Source organism: Lichenostomus cassidix, chromosome 4 (genome assembly GCF_008360975.1).
Source record: "Lichenostomus cassidix isolate B80296 chromosome 4, HeHo_3.0, whole genome shotgun sequence".
In the NCBI taxonomy this organism is placed as follows: Eukaryota; Metazoa; Chordata; class Aves; order Passeriformes; family Meliphagidae; genus Lichenostomus; species Lichenostomus cassidix.
This window is the reverse complement of record NC_139484.1, coordinates 45,038,065-45,065,520: the sequence shown is the minus strand read 5'-3', so window position 1 is coordinate 45,065,520 and position 27,456 is coordinate 45,038,065. Positions and strand designations below refer to the sequence as shown.

Genomic DNA, 27,456 nt, shown 5'->3' with positions numbered 1-27,456 from the left:
CTATTAAACTCTGAATACATCTGCAGGAAAATGTGCTGTGGCCACACCAAGAGAAAAGCAGTTTCCAAACTTACACAGGGGAAAAAAGAAACTCACAAAATTCACAAACAAAAGCATTAAGGGAACAAAAGTGATGTCAGTTTTAGAAGAAATGCTAAAGAGAGCCAAAAAAACATGGCCCCTAAGCAACATAAAGATCTTCCCTTTCTGTCCTGACTGCAGACATCAGTAGTTACTCCTTCTGTTGAGTCATCAGAAAGAAGTTGGTCCTTCTTGCTATCTTGCAAGGAATGAACCTGCAGGACACAGCACAATGGTAACTAGGGATTAGCTAGAAGATAAACTAGCTGAGGGGTTGTACTCACTGAATTTCTTTATAAGCATCAAGCTACTTTGCTCTGATAACCAGCTGAAGATGCAAGTACTCAGACATGTTGCTGGCTGGAAAACTTCAGGGTAATATTCAAATTTATTGTGTCTTTCCATGGACAAAGGAAAGTCAAAAACTTCGGACTTCATGACAGAACTCAAATAGAGATTATATGGAGAATATAAATACAGAGAGTCTTTCTTCAAAACTAAAAATATGTCTTCAAAAAATTAAGCATGAAGGGTTCTGATTTTGTCATTTTCACCTAACTGCTTCTACAGACAACAGCATCTCAAACCTCTTAAACCTTGTATTCTGAGGATTGCTATGATAGTGTCAGAGAGCCCAGGAAAAAAAATTTGAATTCTGTCTGAACACTTTTATTACTAAGCCCGGGTAGCCCAGACAAAGAGGGCAATCAGAGGTTCTCAAAGCACAAGAATGAAGTCTTGAGCAGTCCAGCTTCCCAAAACCTCCAGAAATCCTTTTTGTGGGCTGAGAGACATAGATAAGGAAGAGCTACCCAACTGATGCCAAGAGCTTGTCAGCCCAATTTTTTTATCTCAAGGAAAATAGGCTTCAAACTTTCCCTTATCTAGAACACAATTTCTAAGGCTCCTGAGCTCTGTCATAACATATGATTGACAAAAATGTGGCACCCATTAGGCAGGAGAATGGTCAGGCAAAGAATCCTCATGAGATTCCTCTGCTGGTTACTTCAACAAACCCACTAGAGCAGCAAACTGGGGTTTTGCAGGGCAGCAGCAAGGTCTTCCACCAATGCTGTATGTTACACAGCACAGGCAAGCTGGAGGTCTTGACCTCTTTCAAAAATTTTCCATTCTGAGCCCTCTCACCCCTTCCTTTTTTTCCATTTCAAGGAGGTCCCACGTTGAAAGGATCCGGGCAAATATACACATTTATTGTAAGATATAATAAATCTTATCAGCTTGTTCATCTCATCCTGTGGCAACAGTCAATTACGTTCATTTGATTCAGGCTGATTTGAAACTGAGCAGAAAGTGTCTCCTGGAAAGCTTGTCTTGACTGACAAACCCCAGAACCTCATGCAGCCAGGGCTCTTATTTCCAACAAGAAGATGCCTTGAGAAATTTCAAACAATGAGGAAATGCTGAATAGGCCTCAATTCAGTACTGTGCTTAAAGCTTGTATGAGTACAACGAAGTGGTGATCAGGAAGGCTGCAGTCCAGGAGCATGGAGGAGGGAGGGAGGAAGGGATGCTGTGTTTGGGTCATTCCTACTGCCCAATCCACCACTTAGTGAAGCATCTTTTGGCTGGACTGCTGATAAGGCAAAAGGTACCAATATAAAAACCCTCTAAAGCGCAATTCATTTCCCTAAAAATGGATCTTAGTGGCACAATAGGAGTCCTGGAAGCACAGGGTTGGGCTGCAATTTCACCTGACATTGGTGAAAGAATGTTTCAGAGATTTATTTAATGCAATGGGATGGCTGCTTTTCATATATTCTGCAGTTAAAACCTCCTTCTCTCTCCCAAAAGTGCTGCTCGCCTTGGTCAGAAAGGAAGATAGGAAACAGCTGTACCACGGGTGGTGGCTTTTTGGGGGGTTGGTTGATTTTGGTTTCTTTTTGTCTTGGAGGCATTGAATTTAGGTTTAAAACAATCTTTAGGAGCAGAGTTAAGCAGAGCACGGCAGCAGAGACCGGAGGCCGGGTCCCGGGAGAGCAGGAGCATGCAGCTTCCACCAGGGGGAAGTGTCCAGCAGCAGAAAAGCTGGAGAAACACCCCAGCAGCAGGGACACGCAGGGAGCACCCCGCTGTTACTGAACCACCACCAACATACCGGGGCAGATCCAAAAGCAGTTTTTAGCACGAAGCTGTCTCTCTCCCTGTCTGAAAGATCCTTGCCATCCTTTGTTTTGGGTTACCCTTTCTCCTGTGCGAGACTCGCAGTGGATATGAAGCAATATAGTCATGACATCTGGATTTTCTTACTGCAATAGTAACATTTCCTCTTTAATATTAACATTCCAGAAAGGAAAATTACTCCAATTTATGCCATAAATTTCCAGCTCATTCAAGAATAACACTGTTCAAAACTGCCTTCTTTTTATAACCTTCTAAAAACTTATGCGTGAAAAAAAAAGTTGTAGGTTTTTCTCCTAATTAGTATTTACAGCTGATGTAAAGGAAATATTTTTTAAAATTGAAAATACCAAAAAGATCCAAGAATCCTACTGTTAAAAAAAATCCCAAAAAACAAAACAGCAATATCCTTCAGATGCTTGTTCCCTGGTTAAAAAAAATAAACAAAAAGCACTCCAAGAGAATAAAACCAATAATTCAGAAAATGTCTATTTCCCAGATTAAATACAGACTTTATTCTCCTCCTCAGTTTTAATTTTTGTTGCCCTTTTCTTTGCCATACATGCACAAAAAAAATCCTCCATTTGAAATTCACATCATACATGTGATTGTTCAAAGAATACTGCAGTGTGTGTTACACAGAGATCACCGAAACTGTGTCATCAGTTCCCAGTAAAGAAGACCAGGTGAATAAAACTCAAATCTGTCTCCCTCCCCAGGGTAACAAAGCACTGTGAGTAGGAGTGGGAAGGGCACAGTACCAAAGAAAGCACAAATGGAGATCCTGTTTTTGATAGTCCTGACACTGTAACTCCCCGTGTATTCATCTGCACTGTTACTTGCACCCCCAAAGTTCAGGACCCCTAGGATATTTGTGCCTTCAGTCTGCAACCTTGTATCCCAAGAAACTCCCTGTTTTACTGGTTTAGAAAACAAGTTCCTTGGACAAGGACTACAACAGCTATCAGATGAAGAAAGAAATTAAGTGACCTGTCTGAGATCATGTTGCAAGCTGACAGCAGAATCGGGACTGGAGTACAAGTCCCCTCACCTCATGGCCTTCCTTTATGTTCAGTAAAGTTCCACCAGTACCAGAGGAGAACTGAATCGTCACATCATGCCCAAATGCAAAAATGCAGCTGGAGTGGAGCTTTCTTCTCCATCCAAATTGTAGCATTTGTAAAAAGGACTGATCAGTCCAAAACGTGAATAACAACCTCAGAACTCAGAAGGACTGGGAGATGTATTTTCAACTGCAATTAACATGAGACATTGCAATTTTATCATTCCATCTCCAGAAATGTCCTAATTTTTAACCCACTCCCCCAGCACACTTACCTTCCCACTCCTCATACAAAGACCTAAATAAAGATTTTTGAGGGATTCAAACATTTGGCCTGCATAACAATGCTTTCTGCATCACACACATCAACATGCTCTCTTCATTGTCAACTTGTTATTTCTCTCCCCAGTGCAAATACAGATTATTTAGTGGCTCCATCTGCTCTGTCAAAAGTGCCCAGACAGCTCAGCTATATTGCTTATTGAACTGCTTTAGGCATAGCAGCACAAACATGAACTGAGTAACATTAAAATTTTTCATCTTTATGGAAAAACACTTGCTGTAAGAATCCAATGGTTCTTTGTCTATTCTATTAAATAGATATATATTTTAAATAAAAAATCTGGACTTTTTAAAAGATTTTAACACCATATTGAATTCTAAGAAGCCTGCAAACTTCAAACATGGGAGAAAGGAAGCAAGACAGGAAAAACAGGCAAGAAATATCTATTCAGCAAGTTCTTGAAATATGCATAAGCAAATTAAATATTCAGTTTATTCAGCAAAATAGGAGAGCACATCAAAAGTGTTCCTAGCTAACAAAAAAGCAGATTGAAAATAGAGCAAACATGGATATTCCTTCAGCGACCCACAGCGTCATATGAATCTTTACTTTTTCTTCTCACACACCACAGACCTGATGTCGCTATTGAGCCACTAGCAGAGAAAAAGACCTGGATTCTCAGGGTGGCATGAAAAAAGAGTGCTTTTATTATTTGATTCCAGCTTATATAGAATTTTCAGAGGTCACTCAGATTGGTCAGTCAGAAACCTCCCCCTGGGCCTGATTGGCCAGGCCTGAACTGTCCAAATCTCGAGGCATTGTTTTTAATAACATCCAAACTTTATCTTTGTTTGTAAAACACAGGAGAAAATTCTCATGGGAAAGACCTGTGCTAGCCACAGCCTGTGACCAGGATTCAGGCATCTGAACCCTCATGTGGGGTTTAGGGAGCCATGGGGACTTCATGCACCTCAGCTCCCAGCTCGCAAGAGATGGAAAACATAAATCTACATCAAGATAAACTAATTACCGATAGCAAGATGCTTCAACACGCTAAAAAAATATTTTAAAACACAAGATGGGTGCTTTGAGAAACAACGTGGCCAAAATGTTATCAAATGTACCGGATGGATTGCTCACAAACACACAGAGCTTGATATCCATCCAAACAGGCAACACCTAGCAGCCACTACATGTATGCTTAAAAACGGAAGCTGAAATTTGGATTAATTCCTCCAAAAACACTGTATAGGTTATCAAAATACAAAGATCAGCAAGAGAACTGTGATCATTTTTTTTAAATCACCCCTACCACTAAGCTTTCACTACAATTCCACTTCTAGTACACATCACTTCTTTGAAAGGACAGAGTGGCTACTGTTTTTCTATAACAGAAACCAGCAGTTCTGATCAAGAGTGGATGTCTTTAGCTAAATAACTATGAACTATTTCCTTGCTGTTATATACATGCATCTGTATATAAAAATCAATAAAATATTTTGATACAATCTCAAAGAGCATAACTCTACTATCATCCACACTGGAACAGCAACATGTCAGTGACAACAGAAGGGCAAAAAATTACTCTGTGAGATTTTTGAGGCTAATAAGCCTAATAAAATCAAGAACTGTAGAATAGTTTGAGGGATTTTTTTTGAGAAATTCCCTTCCTCACAAAGAGAGTACCTTCAAAGTACAGTAACTCAAGCAGCATATGGCATTTGCATTTTCATCTAAATCTTTAAAGAAGCCCATTATTTCCCTAGATTTGAGAAAAGAACCCTGCTTTATTTCACCACACCAACCATAAATTATTCATTAATTCTGTTTGCTAACTCCGTAACTGAGCCCAGATGTTTCTGCTGGAGTGGCATTCCATAACAGAAGTTAAATATAGCAAGCTGTATGCAAGGACCAGACATTCTCTCTCTCCCCTCATGACATGTCGAAATAGCATGCTCAAATATTACTTCAGAGAAAATAATGAAAACATTTAAAAGATATTCTGAATATGCGAATCTGAAATGCAACAGTCTGATCACAAAATTTCATGTGAAAGAGCCCCCACACATTTCACTTGGGTGTAACTGAAGTCACTGGTCCTGTCTCGGGAGGAAGAGCTGGCACTTTCACTCATCAGAGTAAACAGAAAATTTACAAGCAGAGGAACAATCCTTGCCATACATAATTTACAAATAGAAATGAAGACTTAAGTTTTCAATTACAAGAAATACTTCTGAGCCAGCTACCAAGGGCAGCAAGCAAGTTGATGAGGAATTGGTTGTTTCTAAGGAATTGACACAGAAACTTACTGGTGGGAATTTTTAATCCATTTCAGTGCTTCAGAAAAACAACCATTTTACACTAGCAAAGATGATTAATGTTGGTATTTATAATCGAAAACTGAGAAAAGTCCTGTTGAACAGAATGGAAACTACCACCTTCAGCCACATATTCAGCCACTATTATGATTTCAAGCACTCTTCATCAAACTGTCTTAAGATAATTTGGAAGTGCCTATTTTAAACTAGAAACTATTCCTGATCATTACATAGCTGGAGAAGAAGTGAAAGACAGGTTGAACATCACAGTGTCACTTTCCTTGGAGTTTGGAGACTCTTCTAAGGTTCACAAATCTTCTTCAGTTGTGAAAAGTGATCACAAGAGAGATTTTCAGAGGTCATCTAGTCCCTATGCTCTGCTCCAAGGCAAGATTAAGACTGCTTAAAATATTTGTCAAATCTGTTCCTAAAAATTTCCTGAATAACACATTTTGTACTATGACTTTGCAGAGGGAGGGTATTCTGGAGAAGCTGTTATAGACTGGTCTGTTAATGGCACCACTGCTTCAGTACCAGGTATCAGCTGCTGTCATGTAACTTTGCCACACTTGATTCTTGTAGCCAAATCCTGCTGTTCTTTAACCAGTTGTGTCCACATGAGACTTTCTGAAGACATGTGAACAGTAACTACTGTTAACAGAGGGCACCTTCCCATCAGCCAGCAAATAGGCAAACAAACCTTGATGTATATATATATATGCTACTAGCCACCTTAGAACATAGTAAAACTCTGTCCACTGTTCTTAAGACATGACTATATGACTGAAGTCATAATTTAACCTTACCAGCCCTACCTTTAGTGTCCTCAATGTCAATATGGAGAAACAATGGAGTGGTAGCACAGGTCAACAATCTCAGGACAGTAAATATCTATTTTTTTTTTCCTACTCTGCACTGCCAGAATTTTGTGTGTGGTAGCTACTCAAAGTTATCCCAAACAGCTACCACAGAGTTCTACCATGGACAATGACCGCTTCATTTTGCTGTGCAGACAGATATTTAAAGACATATCACTTCTACATCAGGAATCAGCTAGAAAGCATGTAGTGAGAACAAAACCAGAGGAAATTTTATTTAAGCTAATCATCCCAGCAGCAAGTTAAAACTGAGTCCACCTCTAGGAGGAAACATTTCCTCTCCAACTTCTACGGAAGAAGAGAGGTATGCAATGCAAAACCTAGAAACAGGACCCAGTTACAGCACGTGTGGGAGATGGAAGGTGACAAAGGATCTGGAGGCTCTCAGAAAATAAAGACCATATGTTGGTAACCATGGAAATCTGTGAAATCTTTGTTGGGGGGAAGGGAAGAAGAAGGATACAGAGCAGGTGTGAAATCACAACAGGAGTCAAAAAAGAAGAACAGAAACTGTATTAAATAGCTCATCTCTGAAGAGAGCATTATAGTAAAAGAGAACTTTTAATCTCCTTTGCACTGCATTAATTTCTAGAGCACTGATGAGAATTTTTTTTTTTAGTGAAACCAGCACCTGGTATGTTTCCTTGTTTTTGCATAGTAACAGAAGCTGCAAGAACGTTTTGGTTTAGACAACTAAATTTAGAAAGTGAAATATCAATCTGATGCACTTTGCCTGTAAAGTCATAGCTACACATTACACATAGCTAAGTACCATTGTTTGAAGTTACTGCTTTTAGGTTGTTCTTGTTCAAGCAAAATGAGGCCCCCACGAAGCTGTCTGTACACCTAAATTTGTACCTTATTATCCTTCTCCACAGGTACTGTGTTTGAAAACAGGGATAAAACCTTAAATTAACAGCTACTCTAACAAAAATTCAGCATGCAGCTAACTTTATAAAGAGGCTTATGGGAAAAGGATGTCACAATTAAGACCTACCTGTTTGGATAACCTGTTACTTAGGCAGAAAAAGACAAGTCACAAGGAGAATTCTTGGTGTTTAATCTGTACTGATTTCTGCCACAGTAATCTACAGCAATTTAAACAACCCAAAGCTAAAAGGTCTTGAGATTCTCCCACTTGTGGAAGTCTTATCTTGCTTGCTCACTTAATGCACACGTATAGACTATTACATTCCAGCAGAATTACTACCAGATGGGGTTTTGTTGTAAGCTTGACAGTTTTCTTTTGCTTTTTTAAAGACTTGTTCACTGTTCATTTTTCCACAGAGAGCTACCAAACCTATTTAACATTAAAAAAAATAAATAAAAGAAAGAAGCAAAGAATGTTTACTTTGGTTGTGCTAAACAGCCAGGTGCTATAATACTGCAAGTTTCATCTGTAGTCTGCAGTGCTGTAAGTTCCACCATGTTAACCATCACATCAGTCTTGTGGCCAGGAATTTTGGGAAGCGCAGAAAGAATCTTCTCTGCAAGACTGTCACCATGATGACCAACTGCTCCTGAAGAAAAAGGAAAAAAGAAAAGATGCAAAAACTATCAGGTGTATAACTAGAAAAACAAATGAACACAAGGAATTGAAAAGAAAATATTAACTACATGTTTTGGGAAGAAGGACACTGGTACTAATAACATCGAGACCACACTTTAAAAAAACATGTTACTATAAAAATAAAACTAATTTCCGGAATGTGTGAAGTTAAAAGCACAACGTTTTAGGAAGATTCCTCTAAAAAGCACAAATTAGACTTAGTTTTACAGCTGTTAGATATTTACTGATTTTACACTTAGACATGAAGAACATTTTTCTTTGCCTAAAAAAGTTGTTAAATAATATTTGCAATGGTTATTAAAAAATATAGGCAAATATTTATATACACACTCACATGCACACCATACTTTCCTACCTAAACTAATATGGCTGTGCTTAAAAAGACTGTATACAAGTTGCATAAATAGCTACCCAAACAGGCCAGCCTAATATGAAAAGAAACAATTACCAATGGCATGCTACCATCAAGATCATCACTTTTATATGAACTGAGGGCAGATCAGGTGAAACAAACATGAAATAGCTAAACCAACCCAACTTACAGAGTATAAAATGTCAATTTGACCATATTCCAAGAGAAACTCTGAATTCCAGCTGGCATGTTTTCTTCAATTTTCCTGATTTCAAACACACATGCTTTTCTTTCCATTCATGAACTCTCAACATAGGCTCTACAACTAACTTAGAAAATATCAGGGCTGTGAGCGAAGTCAAAGCAGAAAAACATGACATATACTACAGATAAAAACGTCAAGAGAAAGGGAGCAGAAATCTTACTGCCTTTAGGTCAGGAACAAGTTGAAGGTATTTGTATTCTGCCACTTCAGCTATGGTTCAGCCATCAACACAGGGCAAGATAGCAGTGCTTAGCTTAGTATTGTTCTCCTGGCTTTAATCACAGAAAACCAGGAATTTTTGAAGCACTGCTGAGAGGCAGGAAAATGTTCTCTCAGACTATGGTCCCAATCCATCCAAGTCTGTCTGTGTGGCAGCCCTCTGCTCTTATCTTTTCATCATTTCCAAAGACAGAGAAGCTCTGTTTCAACAGTTGAATTAGCTTCACATGCTCCATAAATCCAAACAAGGCCCTTACATCAAGAACATTGCTGAGGTCAGATTATTAAGTGCTCTTGGATATGCAGAATATTGTCTTCAGCGATTCTACAGCAGCCAGGTATCCAGGCTGTAAACCATGGTTTTCCATGGTTTATCTACTATTCTGTATTGCAGAAGAAGTTGAAAAGAGAAGCAAGGACAAAGAAGGAAGAGAAAAGTGAAGTCAAACTCTATTCTGACAATGCCTTTATCCACAGAAAGCAAAGACAGCACATGTCCAGCATAGGGTGGTACTGTAGTGTGGACACTGATTTACTACCTATTTGTTTCACCAAAGACTGCAACAATTACAGAATGACAGCAACCTTCTCTTCTTCCATTCCGAGCCAGAGTTAGACCAGTGAAGTACAGATGGAATGAGCTGGCCTGTCTTTGTGACTCCCTAAGCTATCTTGTTCTCCAAAATCCCTACCTTCTTCTTACTAAATCAGTCACGTGTAAGGCACAATGCAACACTCACAAAGTTGCACCGGGAAAACTGACAGTGATCTTCTGAACCTCCACCCCCGTGTACTGGAAGCAAGGTCTGTCTCTCCACACTTGCTGCGTTTGAGCAACATTTAGCTAGACAAGACATTTGACTAAACTAGAAATCCCTTGAATACAAATAAACCCACTTTAATTATTAACGTTCCTCCTTTCTTCTTGGCATAGGGAGAAGACTCAGAGTACCCAAGCTGCTTCCATGAACAGCCAGTGCCATCTCTGTCTCCTTCCCACAACTGTTACTTCTTGGAGGTTTCCACTGGTCCACAAGTGCTACTGGTTTTTGCCTCATCAAATCAATCACAAAACATCTACTGGAGGTTTTAAAAATCACTGTCACCCCTGATCAACTGCATAAATCAACCACGGCTGAAAAGACAGTTAAACCTCACAAGACTGGGACAGAAAATCACAGGGAGTCACTTTCAAACTGCACTGACTTCAGAAGGGTGCATGGGACTAGTTTTGATCCTCTCTGCTCACCACTTCTAAGGACAGTCAACAGGCTGCTCAGCAGCTTCTCATGACCAACAGTGTTCAAGTCAGGTGATGGTTTTTAATACTGCCATAGTACAGACAGATCAAGTGTTCAAGTGACAAGAAGTTATCTGACCACTGCAAAACAGGAATTTTCATGCCAGGCTAACATCTAGCTTTCAGGACACAAGAACTCTTATGTATCATGCTGTTCTAATTTCACTCTTTCTTTACATTAAAAGTTACAAATTGAAATAGGTGACATTTGATACAAGCTGTAGCTGGCACAATTTGCAAAGTCAACCAACCAATTCTTTAACAGCAGCCATGAACTCACTGACTAACTCACTAACCCCCTGCTTCCCCCCAGAAAGGCATCAATGACAAGCATACAAGAAAATATTTTCCTAAGCCCATTACCAGCCCTGTATCACACCACTTGTATTCTTACTTTCTCCCACCAGCTCTACTGTTTGGTTGAAGAACAAAACAAAACCAAAAAAATAGTACATTTAAGGAACAACTGCATGCCACAGAAACAAAATGAGAGCTTGGGCAATGGGAAGACTTTAAAGTCAGTTGCTAAACATGAAGAGCTGGATTTGGAAAGCAGTTCTGCACTAGCCACCAAATAATGCAGCTAATTTCATTAGGGTTCATTATCTTAATTCAGCATTTTTCTCTCTATTCATTAAATACAACATGCATAAGCAATGCTGAACACACACACAAAAAAGTATTCAATCGAGTTCTAGATAAGAATGAAACATGAGCTAACAAATAAGACATCTGTTACTACAACTCCTTTAGAGATCATCTAGAGCCACCTCAACCTGTACTCCATCTAGGGCTTTGAGTTAGAAAATACTTGCCTTCTGATAGTCTGTTCAGAGGGACTCAAAGTCACCTTGTTCAAAGCAGTAGCCTGACTTAATTAGAAAGTGGCCTAGCATCTACTCTTAATGAACTTTCAGGTTGTTGTGGAAGTGCTTGGAATATGAAAGTATTCTCATAATTCATGGACACATAACCAACACTCATCTCTGCAGCCCACACTCTGGAAAAGATTCAGATCCAATAAAGATATATTCCAATATAGATTCCAATAAAACACAAATCAAATGTAAAATCTTGCATCTTTAGAGAGGGAACATTTAAAAAGTTATTTGAAATGAACTCCAAATAAAGTCTACCTCAAACACTTCAGCTGCACCAAATTGTCATTTGAAAAGAAAAATTACTTATTTTTATACTGCTGGCTGAAAATACATATTATAGCTTGAAAAAAGTTTCAGTGGCCCAGCTGCCAATACCAAGCTGAAAACTTTTAGATAGAAAGCCTTAGCTTTTACAAAATGCAAGGCTGAATGAAACTCAACAGACTCATTCACCTGAAGCCCAAGAAGTGGAGTCAGAGGTACAGGGCCAAGGAATAAAGTATATAAAAAGTGGAATGTACCTACTAAGAAAATTAAGGTCTCAGGTACAACTTAATTCTGCCATTTCCATTTTCTTTAAAACTGATTTCACAATTTAAATGCTGGGGGAGCTCGTGTATTTTTTACTGTACAATTTTTGGCAAACCAATGCAACAAATCACATTGCATTGCACTAAATTCAGGTCTATATAGAGCGTTACCTCTGAAATGCACTGGATTTATCTTCCTTCAGTTTGCATTGTACTTGATAGCAACAGTATCATGTCCAAAGCATAGGAATACTTCAATGAAATTACCAGTGAATTCTAGAGACATGTGCTGGTAACAAAAGAATGGTTGGATGAAGGGATCTTAATTTCAATCATGGGCACTGAGAACCTTAAAAAAACAAATCCTGTAACTTCTCATCCTTACTAAAAGAGCTTTGATGTTTCCTTCCAACACTGTGTCACTACAGCCCTAATGTTATCTCCAAAAAAACTTCTACCGAAGTACAAGATTCCATACTTCCCTTCCCAGGTTTAAGCTGGTACCAATTATCTCTCTTCATACCTCCTCAAGAGTCTCCTTGTCAGGCAGCTCCGTGTCATCCCACATCTGGTTCTTTTTCTTGTTTTCATTTCTTCTCACCATCTGAGGGCATAAATCCTTACCCAGTTCCCACCCTAAGCCAACACTCTTCTACAATTTCATTTCAAGGCTCCTTATCAAAGTCCACTCTCCTGCAGTGTTCCTCAGATCAATCTTCCCAATCTCAGCACAGCACTAACTGCCCAGATCCATAGCCGCTCTTTAGCTCATTGTTGACAGCTATGAAGGCTACAGCAGTGCAAGGATACACAATGGCAAAATTAGGGGAGAAAAAAAATACAGAGGAAAATTCAGAAACAGACGAGCTGCAACATTGTGCCAAGTATTTGCTACATGACATGAGGTGGCAAAACGTTATGACCTGAATTACTGACTACAAACAGAACCAGGGCCACACTGTGTATGCAGCAGGAGGTATATATGATGGGGACAGCAAATGCAGCCACTCTTATATCAATAATACACATACAGAAACACTTTCAGGTACATAGGTATAGCTTAGGGTTATACACAGACGTGTATCTGCTTAGATGGATATAAAGATAAGAGTGACAAGTGGATACACAGGATGCTTCACAGCAATCCATAAGGCTGAGTCCAAAACACGCAGACCATTTCCTTTACACCTCAGGGTAGCACACAGGCACAGTTAAGGTCTCTAGTTTGCAGCAAAATGGAAGTGCTAGAAACAAACCTTTGGATTTCCAGCAAAGTCTTCTGCTTTACTCTTCATTTCTGTGACCCACTGGGACACAAGGATGTGCAAGCAACTATCATGGCCATGGCATTAAACATGCTCCCAGTGTTGCCAGATGAACTGTTTGTACTCCTGGTGAGTTAATACAATGATTACTCTTCAAGCCACTAGGCTATGGAATGGAACCACACAATGTTTTCTCTGCAGGAGCACGTTAAACGTGAACTAAGAAGAACGGGACAGTAACCAGCTCAGTTATGGCAAGTTTTCTCGTAATGAGGAAAGCAGCACCAGTTCAAGGGGCAGTTAAGTATGACTTTGGGGTCTCCGACCACCAGGGACACCACTCAACCAAACCATTTGGGCTATTTGGGCTATGAAAGCATGCACCTTGCACTAGGGGTATCGGCACAGCATTTGGGGTCACGAAAGCAGCCTGTAATGTACTTTTCCAAACATGCAAACAACGTGAGTAAAGGATGATCTGGCTGCTTGAGAGCACTGGTAGCTGAGTGCTAGGAAGCACAAAAACTGACACTGGGACAAAAAATTACAGTATACATATCTCACATGGCAATAGCTGTTTTCAAACTGAAAAGAGGACATTGGATAGCTCCTGCACAATGCTGAAACATCAAGTTTTCCTGCTGGAGCAGGATGATGTCAAACTTTTGGTAACTTCTGCTTTGAACCCAGCCATGTTTCTCCAAGCTTGGAGAAATGCCCAGAGACCTACCATTACTGCCTGGTAATAATTTTACATGTGTATTCTAGCAGACCAGATCTCAAAAGCAACCCCACCCAGGACCCGGAACTTGAGCTATGTACCTATGGGAGGAGCATGGTACAAAGTGGAATACAGATTTTTGCTAACACCACGTCACCATCTGACACCCTCCCGGTGGGGTGGGTATGGCCCCACTAGAACGACAGCCCATACCAGCTGTGGATTTCTTACCAGCGAGGTCCAACGTCCTGTCCACAAAGATGACAGAGGCCTTGTTGGTGGCTGTCCTCCTCCTGTTTCTGGCTGGGGCGTAGCTTGCCAGCTCAGCTGCGACGACCCTGCTGAGGGCCCCCACAGCGAAGCTCTCCTCCCGCAGGCCCAGGGCGGCGAAGAGAGAGTCCAGGTCACCCACCAGGGCCCGCACCGCCGCCCGCAGCTCGGCGGGCAGCGCACCCAGCCCGACCTCTGCGGGGCCGGGGCCGCCGGGGCCGGGCAGCGGCGGGAGGAGCGCTGCCAGGGCAGGCAGCAGGCAGAGCTCGGCCGAGACGGGCGCCAGGAGCGGCGGGCCCCGCAGCACCACCTCGGCGCAGCCGCCCTCGCCCATCCACCGCCGCAAGGTCTCCTCCAGCTCGGCCGCCCCGCCGCCCTCCGCCTCGTCGCCGCACACCAGCACGCAGTGCCGCACGGCGCCCTGCTCCAGCACGCCGCGCACCGCGGCCGCCGCGCCGCCCCGCAGCGTCCCGCTCACCACGAACACGACGCAGGCCGCCCCCGCCGGCACCACCGCCTCAGCGGACAGCGCGCTGACAGCCAGCGCCCCGGCCGCCAGCAGCTCACCCGCCCCGCCAGCCCAGTGCAGCGCCTCGGCGGAGGGCGCGTCCATGAGGACGGCGGCGCGGTGCCCCCGTGCCAGCGCGGGCTCCCAGGCCCGGCGGCTCAGCTGCCGCAGCAGCTCCGGCACCGCCATGGCGGTGACAGCCACAACACTCCGCACGTGCCCCGCGCGCCGCCGGCGCCGCGCGATGACGAGGCGCGCGCGGGTTGGCTGCGGGCGGCGGGGCGGGGCGGGGCGGGGCGGGGCAGTCCCGGTGAGCGGCGCGGCTGCCGGGCGTCCCGGGCTCTGCCGGGTGACACCGCGCCAGCTGCTGCTTCCCCGGCACTCGGAACGTTCAGCACCGGATACGCGAAACTGCCGCCACTGCTCCCTGCCCTACAAACGTGTATGTCTTACGTTAGTGTTAACAAATGCACTGGTGGATGAGCTGGCAACAAGGAGTACTGTTGCTCAGTAAATGCAACTTTTCTCTGTACAGTTGCAGACGCATGGCAAATTAGTTTAATTCCATTTCTCCCTTTAGAAGCTCTTGATCTCTTAATCAGTTTCAAAGCTGACTAGAAAAAACGCCATAACAAGCATCTACAGATTCTTCTCCTCAGAGAATGGATGGCTCGCTTGCAAATCTGTGTTCTACACAGTACTTCACCTGGGCAGTACACGGCGAGGAAGATACCTTTTCTGACATAGCAGGATTAGGGGCATTAATGAAGAGATAAAATACTTAACTGCTGTTCTTAGGTCTCTTACAGGTTCAACTAGTTTCAGAACACTGAAACACAGGAACAATGCAGAATCACCAGATTTCCAGTAATTAAATAATTTCCTTTCAGTGTACTCCATTCCCATTCCTACCCAGATGCATTCTTCCCTATCTTTGTGCTGTTCTAACACCAAACTGTTATTTTAACTTCAGGGCATATAACTTCATGATGCTAGAAAAATATGTAAGTTAATACCCTTCTTGACTATTTTGACTTGAAAATGAATGCTAAGAAAGGATGGGGGATAGTTAACCACTGGGCCCCTGAGTTTATAAACAAGTAGAATCATTCTTCTCTCAGACTGAATTACCTCAGAGATCACATATCTGAGCTTTTGCTTTATGGTTGAGTGCCACAGTCAAAATCTAAATAAATTATTGCCCAATTATTGTCCAAATCTAAATAAAATTGCCCAACAATTTTAAAGGGGTTCTTCACCTTTAAAACTATTAAAAAGATATGGGGGGGTTGAGGGGCTTTTTTCAGACATTATTGTCAAAACAACAGATGCTTTTTTAAGAAAGTGAATTTTTTTTTACTTTATTAATACTGTATAGATTGCAACTCATTCTGCATATGCCAGTGTTGAGAAAAAAAAACTACTAGCCAGAAGACAAAATTAGGGTAACCAGTTTAAAGCAGAATGGTTAAATTAAAAACCAAAAGTATCTAAGCAGTTTTTACAGTTTATTTTATCCCTTGTGCAAGTTGACAACTACTGTGTTAAAAAAAAATTGTACTAAAGGGTTCCCATAGACTTGGTATCTTTTTGTAGGTTTCTGGAGTATAACCCATGAGTGAAGATGGTGATGCAGCTTGCAAAGATGTGTTCTATCTTCAGCCTTTCAGCTACTCAGAGCCTTAGAAGAAACAGTTATTACGGGCCACAACTGTTCAAGATGGATTTTTCTGTCACCACCAGCTCAGTGTGATTTCTCTTTAAAGGTTTCCACAAGGAAAACTGCTTTGAGGATCCACATCAAAGTATTTTAAGACATGCTATGTTCTTAGCCTGCTCTTGATTTCTATTCATTGTGTTTTCTTCAAACATGGTTTGGTAACAACCAATTTTTCCTCAAACCAGTGTTTCCAACCAATGTTTCCTCAAACATGGTTTTCTTCTTCCTTGTGTCTGCAGTCAAAGGAAACTATTAGAATTCCGCTGTGTCATTTCATGCCACCTAGAATTGTGTTAAATGGCAAAGTAAACAAAACAGGAATGAAAATTCAGACACTGATGTCTACTAATAGGTACTACACATCCAGACTTGTCTTATGAGAAACAAGTGACTCAAAATGGTTTGGGTGAAAAATGCCTTTGCTGGCTCCACAACTAGTTGTATAAAAAATGAAATTGCAAGATGAAAACCTACCCAATTACAGCACATAATTCATTATATGTACAGCATACTCAGACATTTAACTTTAGGTGACAGAGTTTTTGACTGGGTTGGTTGTTCATGTGAACTCCAGTGAAATGTCATGCCATATATGAAACCTTCAAATAAGTGTCTGTATGCAGGCAATTCAAATAAGCTCCCCCACTGAGAGTTGTGTTTATGTTACAGTCAAGTCCTCTAGTTTATTTTTCCCAAACTGACCTGCTGTGAAAAACCTGGTCCCTGGTCCCTGTTTTAGTGTTCATATACATTCTTAAACAGCACAAGCTTAATTTGCACACACAACTGGTCAAAACTTGTTTGGACAGTTGTTGGTACGTAAATTTTCTAATGAATCTTGCTGTTGTTGTCTAGCATTCACAGATGTAGAGTGAGCAAATCACCAGGAAAAATGGCTCACTACCTCCCACCGCTTTTAAAATGGAACCATTTCTTAAGGAAATTCATAGAAACACTTTGGTACAGTCACAGCTCACTAGGAATGTTAAACATTTACTGTAGCTAAAAGTAAAATCAGGAAATTTGTGGAGGAAAAAAAAATATCTATGAGGGGTTGCTAAACCCAAAATAGTACGTCCAGTTGGGATAGTCCCTGAGCCGAGAGCCGGACAGTACTAGCAGAAGCAGCGGCGTGTTTACCGCGTGGTTAGCTCCCCCGACAGCTGCCATCAGCCGCCAGTAGATGCACGGCACTGGAGTGTACGTGTGTTTAGCCAAGTCCTGCTTCTGGAGATAGGCAAGGATATTCTCCACGGATGGCCATGCTGCCGGTGATCCCTGTTGAGGGGACGGACGGGCGTTCAGGGACGCAGGAGAGCACAAGGACCACCGAGAGCCCAGGGCAGCGAGAGGAATGGAAGGCGGCTCTCGCAGCGCGCCTCGGGAGAGCGGCGAAAGCACAGCCGCGGTGAGTGGCAGCGCACGGCCGGTGCCCGGGCGGCTCGGCGGGAGGGCAGGCCCGGGGCCGGGCCCAGCCGGGCCGCAGCCCGTGCCCGGGGCGCCGCGGGGCCGGGCCGGGCCCGCTTCCTGTGCGTGTCACCACGCGGGGGGAGGGGAAGCTCCGGGCGGCGGCGGCGGCGGCGGATCCTCCGCGAGAGGCCGCGTTGCGCGTTCGCAGCCGCCCGCCAGTGCACCGCCCGGCCGCGGCCCGAGGCGCCGGGGGAGCCCGGGGGCGGTGCGGGGGGCGGCCCGGCGGCGGGAGGCGCGGCCGAGGCCGGGCTCGCGCGTCCCGCGGGAGGCGGCCATGTCTACCGGCGAGGCGGAGCGGCTGTCGGCGGACGCCGATGGGGCCGCCGGGGACGAGGAGGAGGAGTGGCTCTATGGCGGTACGGACCTTCCCCGACCCCCGTGCCCAGCCCGCCTCCCCGGCGGGCCGGCCCGGCGCTGCTGCGGGGGGGGGCCGCGCGGGGGTGCGCAGGCCGCGGCGTGCGCCGCCTCGCCGGGCCGCTGAACGAGGTCCCCCCGTCCCGCCGCCCCGGTGGCTGCGCAGCCCTCTCTCTCCTCCCGGCCACCCCCCGGTGGCGGCGGCTCCCGGCCCCTTCCCCTCCCCACTCTCGGCCGCCGGTGCCGCGGCCCCTCACCCGCGCCGCGCAGGCCGAGGCGTGCTGGGCCTGGGCAGCGAGAGCCCCGCGTGGTGTCCCTGCCCCACCAGCACCCCTGGGGGGCCGCGCCTTGCCCTGCTGCCCTCCTGCCCGGATTCCCGGCGCTGAAGTACTGAAGCAGCCTTAACCTTTTGTGCGTTAACTTTTTGTACAACTTTAAGGACTATCTTTACGTTCAGATGGTAATGAAACACGTAAACTAAGCCTTGCCCATGTGGTGAACCTGTCAGTGTAGAGCGCTGTGAACGCTCAGGGGTCTGCTCGACTGATTTCAAAATCAAAATGTTAAAAACCTGTCTCGATAGTAATCTGAAGAATTGCCTAATATTCTACGTGCCAAGATAGCTGACACAGTTGTTACGCTGGGGATTTTATTCTTAAATAGCGTGTTTCTTTTCTCTTATGGTAGATGAAAATGAAGCAGAGAGACCAGAAGAAGAAAAATCTAGGTGAGTATCCTGCCAACTGGAAGCCCTGTAATGTGGCTGCACAAAAATTGTATTTGCTACATTCTTCTTCCCAGCTGCTTGAAATTTGGTAGCACCTGAATGCCTGAAATTTGGTACGCATGCTCTGGTGTCTTTGAAAATGTCCTTAAGATAGTATGTTTGGACTTTGCTTTTCTGTGAAATGATTTGACCTATGAAATTGGGTGACTTGAGTATGAAAGTTAGTTTGACAGTATGGACAGCAATACCACCTCACAAGTTGCCATCAGGTATTTTATTTCTGTAATCATTGTGCTTTGTGGCCTTAGTAATGGATCAGGACTTAATTTGTTTGATATAATTCAGAAACTAAAGAACATCCTGTCTCCCGAAGAGTTTGCAGTGTAGTTACAAAAACAGGAATACAAGGAAGCAGTGGAAGATTACCAGGTAGTTTAGTGTACAGATCACATCTACTTAGGCTGTTGGGGTTGGGTTTGCGGTTTTTTTTGTTTTGTTTTGGTTTGGTTTTTTTCTGTGTGGTTTTTTTGTTTGTTTGTTTGTTTCTTGGTTGTTTGGTTGGGTTTTTTTACCAGTAAGACAGTATTTGAAAGAACGTTAGGAAAGCTTGGAAGTATTTGGGGGCAGCGTGCTTGAGTTACCAAGAGTTGTATGAGAGCACAAAGATGCTCCCTTGAAAATCTAGCAACTTTTTGCTAGATTAGTAACAAGGACTGACTGGAAATGGGAATCAGTCCCTGTGCTGAACGAAGGAAATTCTCAGAATTGGTAAAATATGGAAATAGTTGATTGTCAAGATATATTAAACAAGTAAAGGGAAAGTCAATACATAAAAACATACATTGTTATTTTCTAAATAGCTCTCCTTTTTTTCTATGAGAAGCCTTGCATTTAGTTAGCCTTGGTGGGCTGCTTGTTTATAAGCTTGCTCAGTTGCTTTTTTGAACTCATATCAACTTTTGACAAGCACTGAATAATAAAGCAGTAATGACCTCTACCACGTGACTACATACAATATCATTGTAAAGCAGCTACTAGGTGTAATTATTTGATTCCCATTATTCTGTAGTATGAGAAACAAAGTTTTTTTTCTGTCACTTTTTCCATGTTACTTAACAAGTTTTTAGACCTCCGTTGTGTTCATCTTGAATACCATCTCTTCCAGAACAAAGAATTTTAGTTACTTGTTTGCTCTTTGTTTAGAAGCTCTTCCATATCAGTTGATTCCTTATGTTCAGTTACCTTTTGACCTGGCATCTTTGTCAGTATTATTGTTATTTAAGAAAATTACTTGCATGGAGCCCAAAATGATCTTTAGAAACAGTGTACTCCAGTTTTTGGTCTGTCTTGTCTAGCTTGGTGTCTGGCTGTCTCAAGGCATAGTTCTGGACAAAAAAGCATAACAAATATTAGCTTACACATATTAGGGGTTGTTTGGAACTGTGGAAGTATGGGGACAGTTCACCTGTTAAAAGTTTTGGTCTCTGCCTCTCAGTTTTGGCATTGTTTGTGTATACAAAAATTACAAGGTGTTATTCAGATTCTGTAGCTAGTCTGTTACTTTACCAGCTGATGAAGTGAAATGCTCAAGTTTGAATCCTGAGGCAATACCTGAGCTGTATTGGGTGCAACACTCATGAGTGCATTGCCAACAGAGTAGGGGGTTAGAATCATTCTATTCGATAAAAATTGGCAATTGCTCACTCTGTTTCAGAAATAACCTTTTCCATGAAAGAATATTGTTGCTAGATGGCTCCCTGCTTACTCTGCTATTTGTGGTGTAGCATCCTGACAGCTAATGGGACTGTGGAAGCTAAAATATTGCTGTGTAAGAAATAGCAGTAGGTAGGCCCAGTGAGACAGCTTATTTGCATGGATGTTACAGTACTGGTCCTTTTAGGTGGACCAGTAGTTATATAATTTTTACAGTTTTCAGTCTACATTTAAAATATAGCTGAATTAGTCATTGCATTGTAACTATTCCATATGGTAGAAGAAAATTTCACAATGCCAGTGTGGGAATTCTGTTTCAGTGAAACATTTCTGTGAGTGTTAAAATGTTTTTTCCCATTATGTCTTAGAAAAGTGTCAGTCTGCAGGAAAAATAACTCAAGCAACTTATTCTCCCTTTATATGGTTCAAAGTATTTCAGTTTGATTTCAAAAGAAGATCCAGATGTAATGCCTTGTTACTTCCAACTATTCTACAAACATCCAGTTAGTATAATTTATGGTAGCTAAATCTTGCTAATATAAAGTTATATTAATCTAGATTGTTTTTAGTAAGTTGAGTTTTTAAAAATTCATTCAGAAGACAACTGGAGCTTTGGCTTTTCACCTGGAATAATGTAGCAAAGCTTTTTTTCATCGTTATTGGATACCTGTGAAATAATGCCTGCATAAATACCTAGTTTCATCTTTTTCTGTTTGTTTTTATTTAAGTGTTCCACCCCCACCTGGAAGTGAAGAGGAAGCTGCAGAAAACGGCGTTGTGAAAACGGTAGTTTTAAAAGTGTTTTTGAAATACTGCTTTAATGTTTTGATATTATGACTTAATAGTACTTCTAGTTTTTGCATGGGGGAGGTGGAAAGATGGTGCTTGAAGACAGCTCTCTTTTCTCAAAGACATCGTTTTGAAAGTGGTGGTCTATTTTCTCCCGCTGAAAAGAAAATAAAGTCCTCTGATCATTTTTCTTTTTTGAATGTGATAAACAAGCAGCATTTGCAGAGCCATGCGAAGGTATGAATCAAGAGATGAGTTATGTGTGCCTTTCAGAGGCAACATAGCAATTGTTTTGTAGTAGTCTTCAATGTTTAGTATGTCTGGTAACTTCAGTGTTAGTATGATGAAGGAAAGGACCAGAAAATTTAATTTTCAGTTGCGGTGTTGATTAAAGGATTCAGGTTACTATGAATGGGAACAATTTAAGTATGTTCTATGAGAAAATTGTAGTTTTACTTTGCTAGGATTTTTTAGCTTATATATTGCAAGAAATGTTTTAAGTGATGCAGAAACCATTATTTGTGCAAGTTTCAAAGACTGGCCTCTTAGTGAAGTACTTTTTTTCCAGTTACTCTAAGGCTTTATTTGTGAAAGACATTACAACATACTTAAAATTGGAGAAAAAGGTATTAAAACTTATTTCAGTTTAAACTAGAAAACTACTTAAAGTGCATCAAGGGTGTTTTGTGTAATAACAACGTTGTGAGTGGGTGGTAAATTTCTCAGGTAGAAGGCAACAATAATTTTTTTGGACTTGCTGATCTTAAAGTATTTCTGGACATCCTTATAGGCTCAGTTTTCTTGCACTTGCATATTTTTGTATTTTTTATCTATATAAAGCCTGGCATTGTTAGGATATCATTAGAGTGTCTTCATAAAATTGAGAACTTCATGGTAAATGGTATCCATGAAGGTTCAGCAGCAGCTTAGAAAAATGGGCATTGTTCAAGCTGGTTGAATAGGAACAGGTGAATATTTTTGTGAGAAGGGAACTAAGAAATCATTCATTTTAAGTGAAATGGGGTTTGGTTGCAAGGGTGCATGGTCCAGATGAAATTTTAATTCCTCTTTGATGCCTGTTCAGTGTCTCCTTTACTGTGTGGGCTGCCTGGTGAGTGATGAATTCACACTTTTCAGCCATATGGCATTGAAAGACTGTCTTTAGATGTTATTTACAGAATATATTTACTGATCTAGACTTTCCCCCTTCCCCCCACCCCAAGAATGGACTCTTTCATTGTTATGTAAATTACATTAATGTTGTGTAGCAAGGATGAACTGTACTCCAACATGTTGTCTTCTAGGGAGCTGCTCATTTTTGTCTAATTCATGTACCAGGCAACTTAATAGACAGTGTAATAGATAAGGACTAGAACTCAGCTGTGCATGGATAACTGCAGGCTGCCAGGGCAGAATCAACTTGGCTTCGATGAGTTCAGGCTCTTGCTGAAGGATTCCAGTATGTGAATAAGGGTGATTTGGTTGGAAAAGTTCACTTGGATTCCACAAAGTTTTTAAGAAGTTCCTCAGCAAAGGATTAAAAAAACCTATGCAGTTACAGAATGAGTCCTACATGGATAATTGATTTGTAAAAGATAGAAAACACAGGGTAGAAGTCATGGTTCTGTTTTTACAGGGAAGGAAGGTCACTTCCAGGGGGGATTCTCTGGAATTTTGTGCCTAACCTGTGCTGTTTAACTTATTTACTTGGAAAAGAGCTAAGTTGCAAAATCACAAGTTTTCTGATGATACAAAGTTTATCAAGATAGAAGAAGCAGGGACTAACTGTGAAGAACTGGCTGGTTAATACAGGGTTATTGAATTCTGCATAGAAAAAGAAGAGTGATGTTCATTGGGGGGAAGAAACAGACTTGCAAATAAAATTATCTGAATTGATCATTACCACTTAGGAGGGGCAAGTTCAGTGCTAGTCTGGAGTCTAAAAATCAGTTAAACCTTGCAATGTAGCAGAAAGTGAATATAGAACAAAATGGAAGATAAACCATAAAGTCATGGTTCAGTTGCACCCTGAATTCTGACTGTTATTCTTTCCCTTCATTTTGTAAAAGCTTTACGACAATTGGGAAGGTTGAGGGAAGAGCAGCAGGAGTAATGGTGGTAGTTCTCATATACAGAATGACTGATTAGCCAAGAACTTCTCAGCTGGGAAGACAGGCAAATGTAGGAAATGATGAAGGCTAGCAAAATCATGTATGGAGAATATAAATAAGGATTGATTCCACATAGTTCTTCCTTTAGAAGACTGGGACTTCTAAATGAAAGGAGTCAGGGTGAAAACAAAAGAGGTTGGATATTCATGCAGGAAACAGTGCTTTGGAACTCCTCTCCAAAGAATGTCAGTGCTGGGAATTACACAAATCCAAAGGAAGTCTGGACTAGAACTTGAGAGTAAGATCCATTGGAGATTACTAACACAAACCATAACTGGCTTAGGAAATGTCCTTAGCTGATAATAATTAGCAGCTGAAGTTAGGGAGGAGCATCATATGTGCTTTTTTTCTGTCCCCTGTGGTCTCTGTAAGGGGAAAACCAAACCAAAACACCAAACAAACCTGAAACAGTGGACTAGATGAACTCTTGGTATGCACTGGCACAATTATTTAACCAGCAAGCTTGAAGGCTGTGGGACAGCATACATGCTCTTGTATCTGATTTTTCAGTCTGTTTGCTGAAATGTCTCAATTTCAGCAAACTTTATAAACTTTATGTAGTTTATTGATGTTAGGAACTAAATAGATTTCTCTAAAGTGCCATGTTCAGCAGCAACTGGTGAAACATTTAATTGAGTTACTCTGGATATATAATTGATGATGGCAAGAAGCTAGTCTTGCTCGTCTTTTAGTTCTTTCCTGAATGACTGGGTAAGAGTAGAACCAGTGTGTATGAGCTAGATAGAGAGAAGAAGGCTATTAGATAGTGGAAACTCTTTTATGCTTGAGAAACTGAACTTAGTATTAAAGACACTTCTCTTTTTTGATCCAGATGTTTCAGATACTTGTAACCTCCTAAATTTACTGTTAATGCTACTCAATTCTAATGTCTAGGAAGATGAGAATTTTCTTCTTTCAGAGATTCCTAGAATGCATAGTTTTGTCTGGATTGTTTTTCCATTGTGAATGTAAGTGACTTCTTTTTGTCTAAGCAATGACTTTTTCTTTTGTAGAAGGTGGCAGAGGCTGAGGATGACAGTGATAGTGATAGTGATGATGATGAAGATGATGTTCAAGTGACCATAGGGGATATTAAGACAGGAGCTCCACAGTTTAGGTAAGTTATTTGCAAACATAATCTGGGGAAGCTTTTAAGATTACATTTAATTATTAACACAGTCTCTTTAATACTTGCCATTTATTTTCCATTTTTAATATTTATATTTTTAATATTTTTGTCTTTGTATTTGCCATTTAATACTTGTCAAAAATGTCAAATTGTATGCACAACTACTATCAATTAAGAATTTTTTCAGCTCTTTAACAATGTTTTTAATGATACAGTGGCTTGAAAACAAGTGAAATGAAATCAGTGGAGTACAAGGAAGAGTTTTGTATGAGTTTAAATTGTGTTTTCAGATTTTGAGAAGTAACTATATTAAGTTTGTAAAGGAGCAAATTGTTTTTTATTTTGGAATGGCTATGTTATGTGGCATTTTTAGGGTTGTTACTGTGACTGTGGCATTTTTGTTGCAAGGGATAGAGTGGCAAGAACATGAGAAGTGTTTGTCCCTCATCCTGTTTGTAGTGGATACAGTTCTAATTAGACCTCTGTAGTTTCAATTCCTATTGATGTTCTCAAATAAGATTTTAATGATCTAAATGATGGAGCTGCGAGCCTCTGGAGATTATTTCTCAAGATCGTGGTTTAGGCATTTGTACTGTTCTTGCTACTTGTATTGTCCCATATCCCTTCTAGTCTTGAGAAAGGACTTTTTCCCTGAACACTTTCATGTTAATTTTACCCAGAATTATGAAATAACATTTCCATTGCATGGAAATCTTCTGAGGGAAGTAGTTCACTTGTTTTTCTTGGCAACCCTAATATTTTTATGCTTATTAAAACCAGAGTTACTAGGGTGCCATTTCTTAATAGAATTATGAGTCTGCAGGCAGGTCTGACTCATGTATATTATTGTCTTTTTGACTTTAGAATGCAGGTGATTTACTCCTGTTTGAAACGTAGCATTTTTAAACTTCCAGTATTTTGTATCGTAAAATACTGTGCAAATCACTGTAATATGATAAAAAACTGATTCTTTCAGTTCTTTGTTTTTCTGCTTTCAATAACTTGCAGTATTCTTGTGGTCTAGGCAGTGACTTCAAATTTTGTGGTACTAAAGCAAAATGAGGTTTATATTCTCAATGGATTTGCTGATGCTCTTCCCATGTATGCAGGAAACAATGAGCTGATGATGCTAAATCTAATTAGAGTAGAAATTTTTATATAGAAATTTCTATTTTCTGAAAAACTTTTTTGTCTGGGCAATTGGACAGCAGGTTCATGGAAGAGCAGCAATATAAAGCAAACTGAACATTGCTGTTAATTTAAACTGCAGTAGAACAAGCTTGTTTTATAGGATCAAACAACTTTTCATACAGTAGTCAACTGCGGTTTAAGAAAACCCATTCTATTTGTTTGACAAAGTCATGCACAAATACAGCATGGCAGATCAGAAGGTTAAATGTTTTGTGTCAGTTTTGTGCTGTTATAGCACTTAAATGGAAAACTAAAGCTGCATGGAAGTGGATACTGTAAACTATAGCCTTGGCTTCTAATTATATGCTAATCTCATTATGTTTATGGGTCACCTGTGAGGATAAGTTACATTGCACACAAATGGCAGGGAGAGCAAGATCTTCATATTACCAGTTACAAAACTGTAATTCCTGAGATAGGTACGTCTGTTCAGGAGTTAGATTTCTGAATGCATTTTTATGAAGAAAGCTCTCAAGTATTTCAGAAAGAAAAATTGCATACTTTTCTGTTGGTCACGATGATAGATGATTGCTAGAGGTACATTGAAACAGCATTTCAGTAATTTTAGAGAAATGCTTGTATTTTCCACTTCTGTACGGATTAAATGGAATGATCATGAAAAGAGAAAATTATCCATCTAAACCCTTCCTTTCTCTTTTGATTTATTTTGTTTTTACTCTAATCCCCAGACTGTCACCTGTATCCCTAAATGAACTGCATTTTTCCTTTCTCTCTCTTCTTCTGGTTCTGTCCATTCTTGTTTCTATCAAGGTCTTTATCCTTTCAACTCAGGAAGAGTGACTGGGACTTGCTTCACTACTGTTTATTAGTTGGAGAAGTTGCTACTGAGCATAGAAAGGTACTCTCTCTTCCTCCTAGGCTGATCTCTTTACTTTTACAGTTACCAGCTTGGAAAGCTAGAGATTCAGGATGGTGATTGAGCCTGGGTCCAATTCGTTTCTGGATCTAGCTATCTCTTGTTTTGTGTTTTCTTCTGGTTTAAAAATCTTCTTTGTCTAATTCATTTTTTGTTAATTTCTTCAAGTTATGGAGCAGCACCTGTGAATCTCAATATTAAGGCAGGAGGACGAGCTTATGGATCTTCTGGTAAGAAAATTTACGCAGTAATATTAGTAAAAAGTGGAAGAAAAAGATTGTTTTGCATTAAGGAAATAATTTTTACTTTTTAAAGTTTTTGATAAATTTGTCTGGCTTAATTTCTATTTTAAGTGTATTGCTACTGATAAAATTCCATTTGGTAGAGACAGAAGGCTCTAACTTTCCAACTTCTCTTCTCAGGTGCAAAAGTTAAAGGACTGGATCTCGATGCACCAGGGAGTATTAATGGTGTGCCACTTCTGGAAGTAGATTTAGATTCTTTTGAAGATAAACCTTGGAGAAAGCCAGGTAATGTCTGGTTTATGTTAACTGATACATAGGTGTTCGGTAGTTTCCTTTAACAGTGATTCCTGTTGACTGAAAAGATGTCATCTCGCCTATCTGTGGGAGGTACTGTGCAGTGTAACTTGGGAAAAGCAACTATGTT

The 27,456-nt window shown here is 41.1% G+C and overlaps 2 protein-coding genes and 1 long non-coding RNA gene across 10 annotated transcripts in view; 1 reads left to right on the top strand and 2 right to left on the bottom strand.

Annotated features, from left to right (window-relative positions):
• Positions 1-14,872, bottom strand: part of SCFD2 (sec1 family domain containing 2) — a 189,715-nt gene extending 174,843 nt beyond the window's left edge. For both annotated transcript variants that reach the window (XM_085058964.1, XM_085058965.1), the window contains exons 1-2: positions 14,100-14,872; positions 8,117-8,285 (exon numbers count right to left, since the gene is read on the bottom strand). In XM_085058964.1, the coding sequence (XP_084915090.1) occupies positions 8,117-8,285; positions 14,100-14,835 (905 nt within the window). In that variant the 5' untranslated portion in view covers positions 14,836-14,872. The remainder of the gene's footprint in view (positions 1-8,116; positions 8,286-14,099) is intronic.
• Positions 14,873-15,975: 1,103 nt separating this feature from the next.
• On the bottom strand, positions 15,976-18,581 carry LOC146438368 (uncharacterized). The gene is made up of 2 exons (XR_014851748.1): positions 18,448-18,581; positions 15,976-17,644 (listed from the first exon to the last, which is right to left on the bottom strand). It is a non-coding gene; the product is annotated as an uncharacterized LOC146438368 (long non-coding RNA).
• The window catches only part of FIP1L1 (factor interacting with PAPOLA and CPSF1), a 38,476-nt gene continuing 28,920 nt past the window's right edge, over positions 17,901-27,456 (top strand). For 3 of the 7 annotated variants that reach the window (XM_085058963.1, XM_085058958.1, XM_085058960.1), the window contains exons 1-6: positions 17,903-18,192; positions 18,878-18,917; positions 21,359-21,416; positions 24,604-24,707; positions 26,956-27,017; positions 27,210-27,317. In XM_085058963.1, coding sequence (XP_084915089.1) covers positions 18,111-18,192; positions 18,878-18,917; positions 21,359-21,416; positions 24,604-24,707; positions 26,956-27,017; positions 27,210-27,317 — 454 coding nt within the window. In that variant the 5' untranslated portion in view covers positions 17,903-18,110. Of the gene's footprint in view, positions 18,193-18,877; positions 18,918-21,358; positions 21,417-24,603; positions 24,708-26,955; positions 27,018-27,209; positions 27,318-27,456 lie in introns of all 7 variants that reach the window. The other 4 variants (XM_085058961.1, XM_085058956.1, XM_085058957.1 and 1 more) reach the window with 3 other exon arrangements.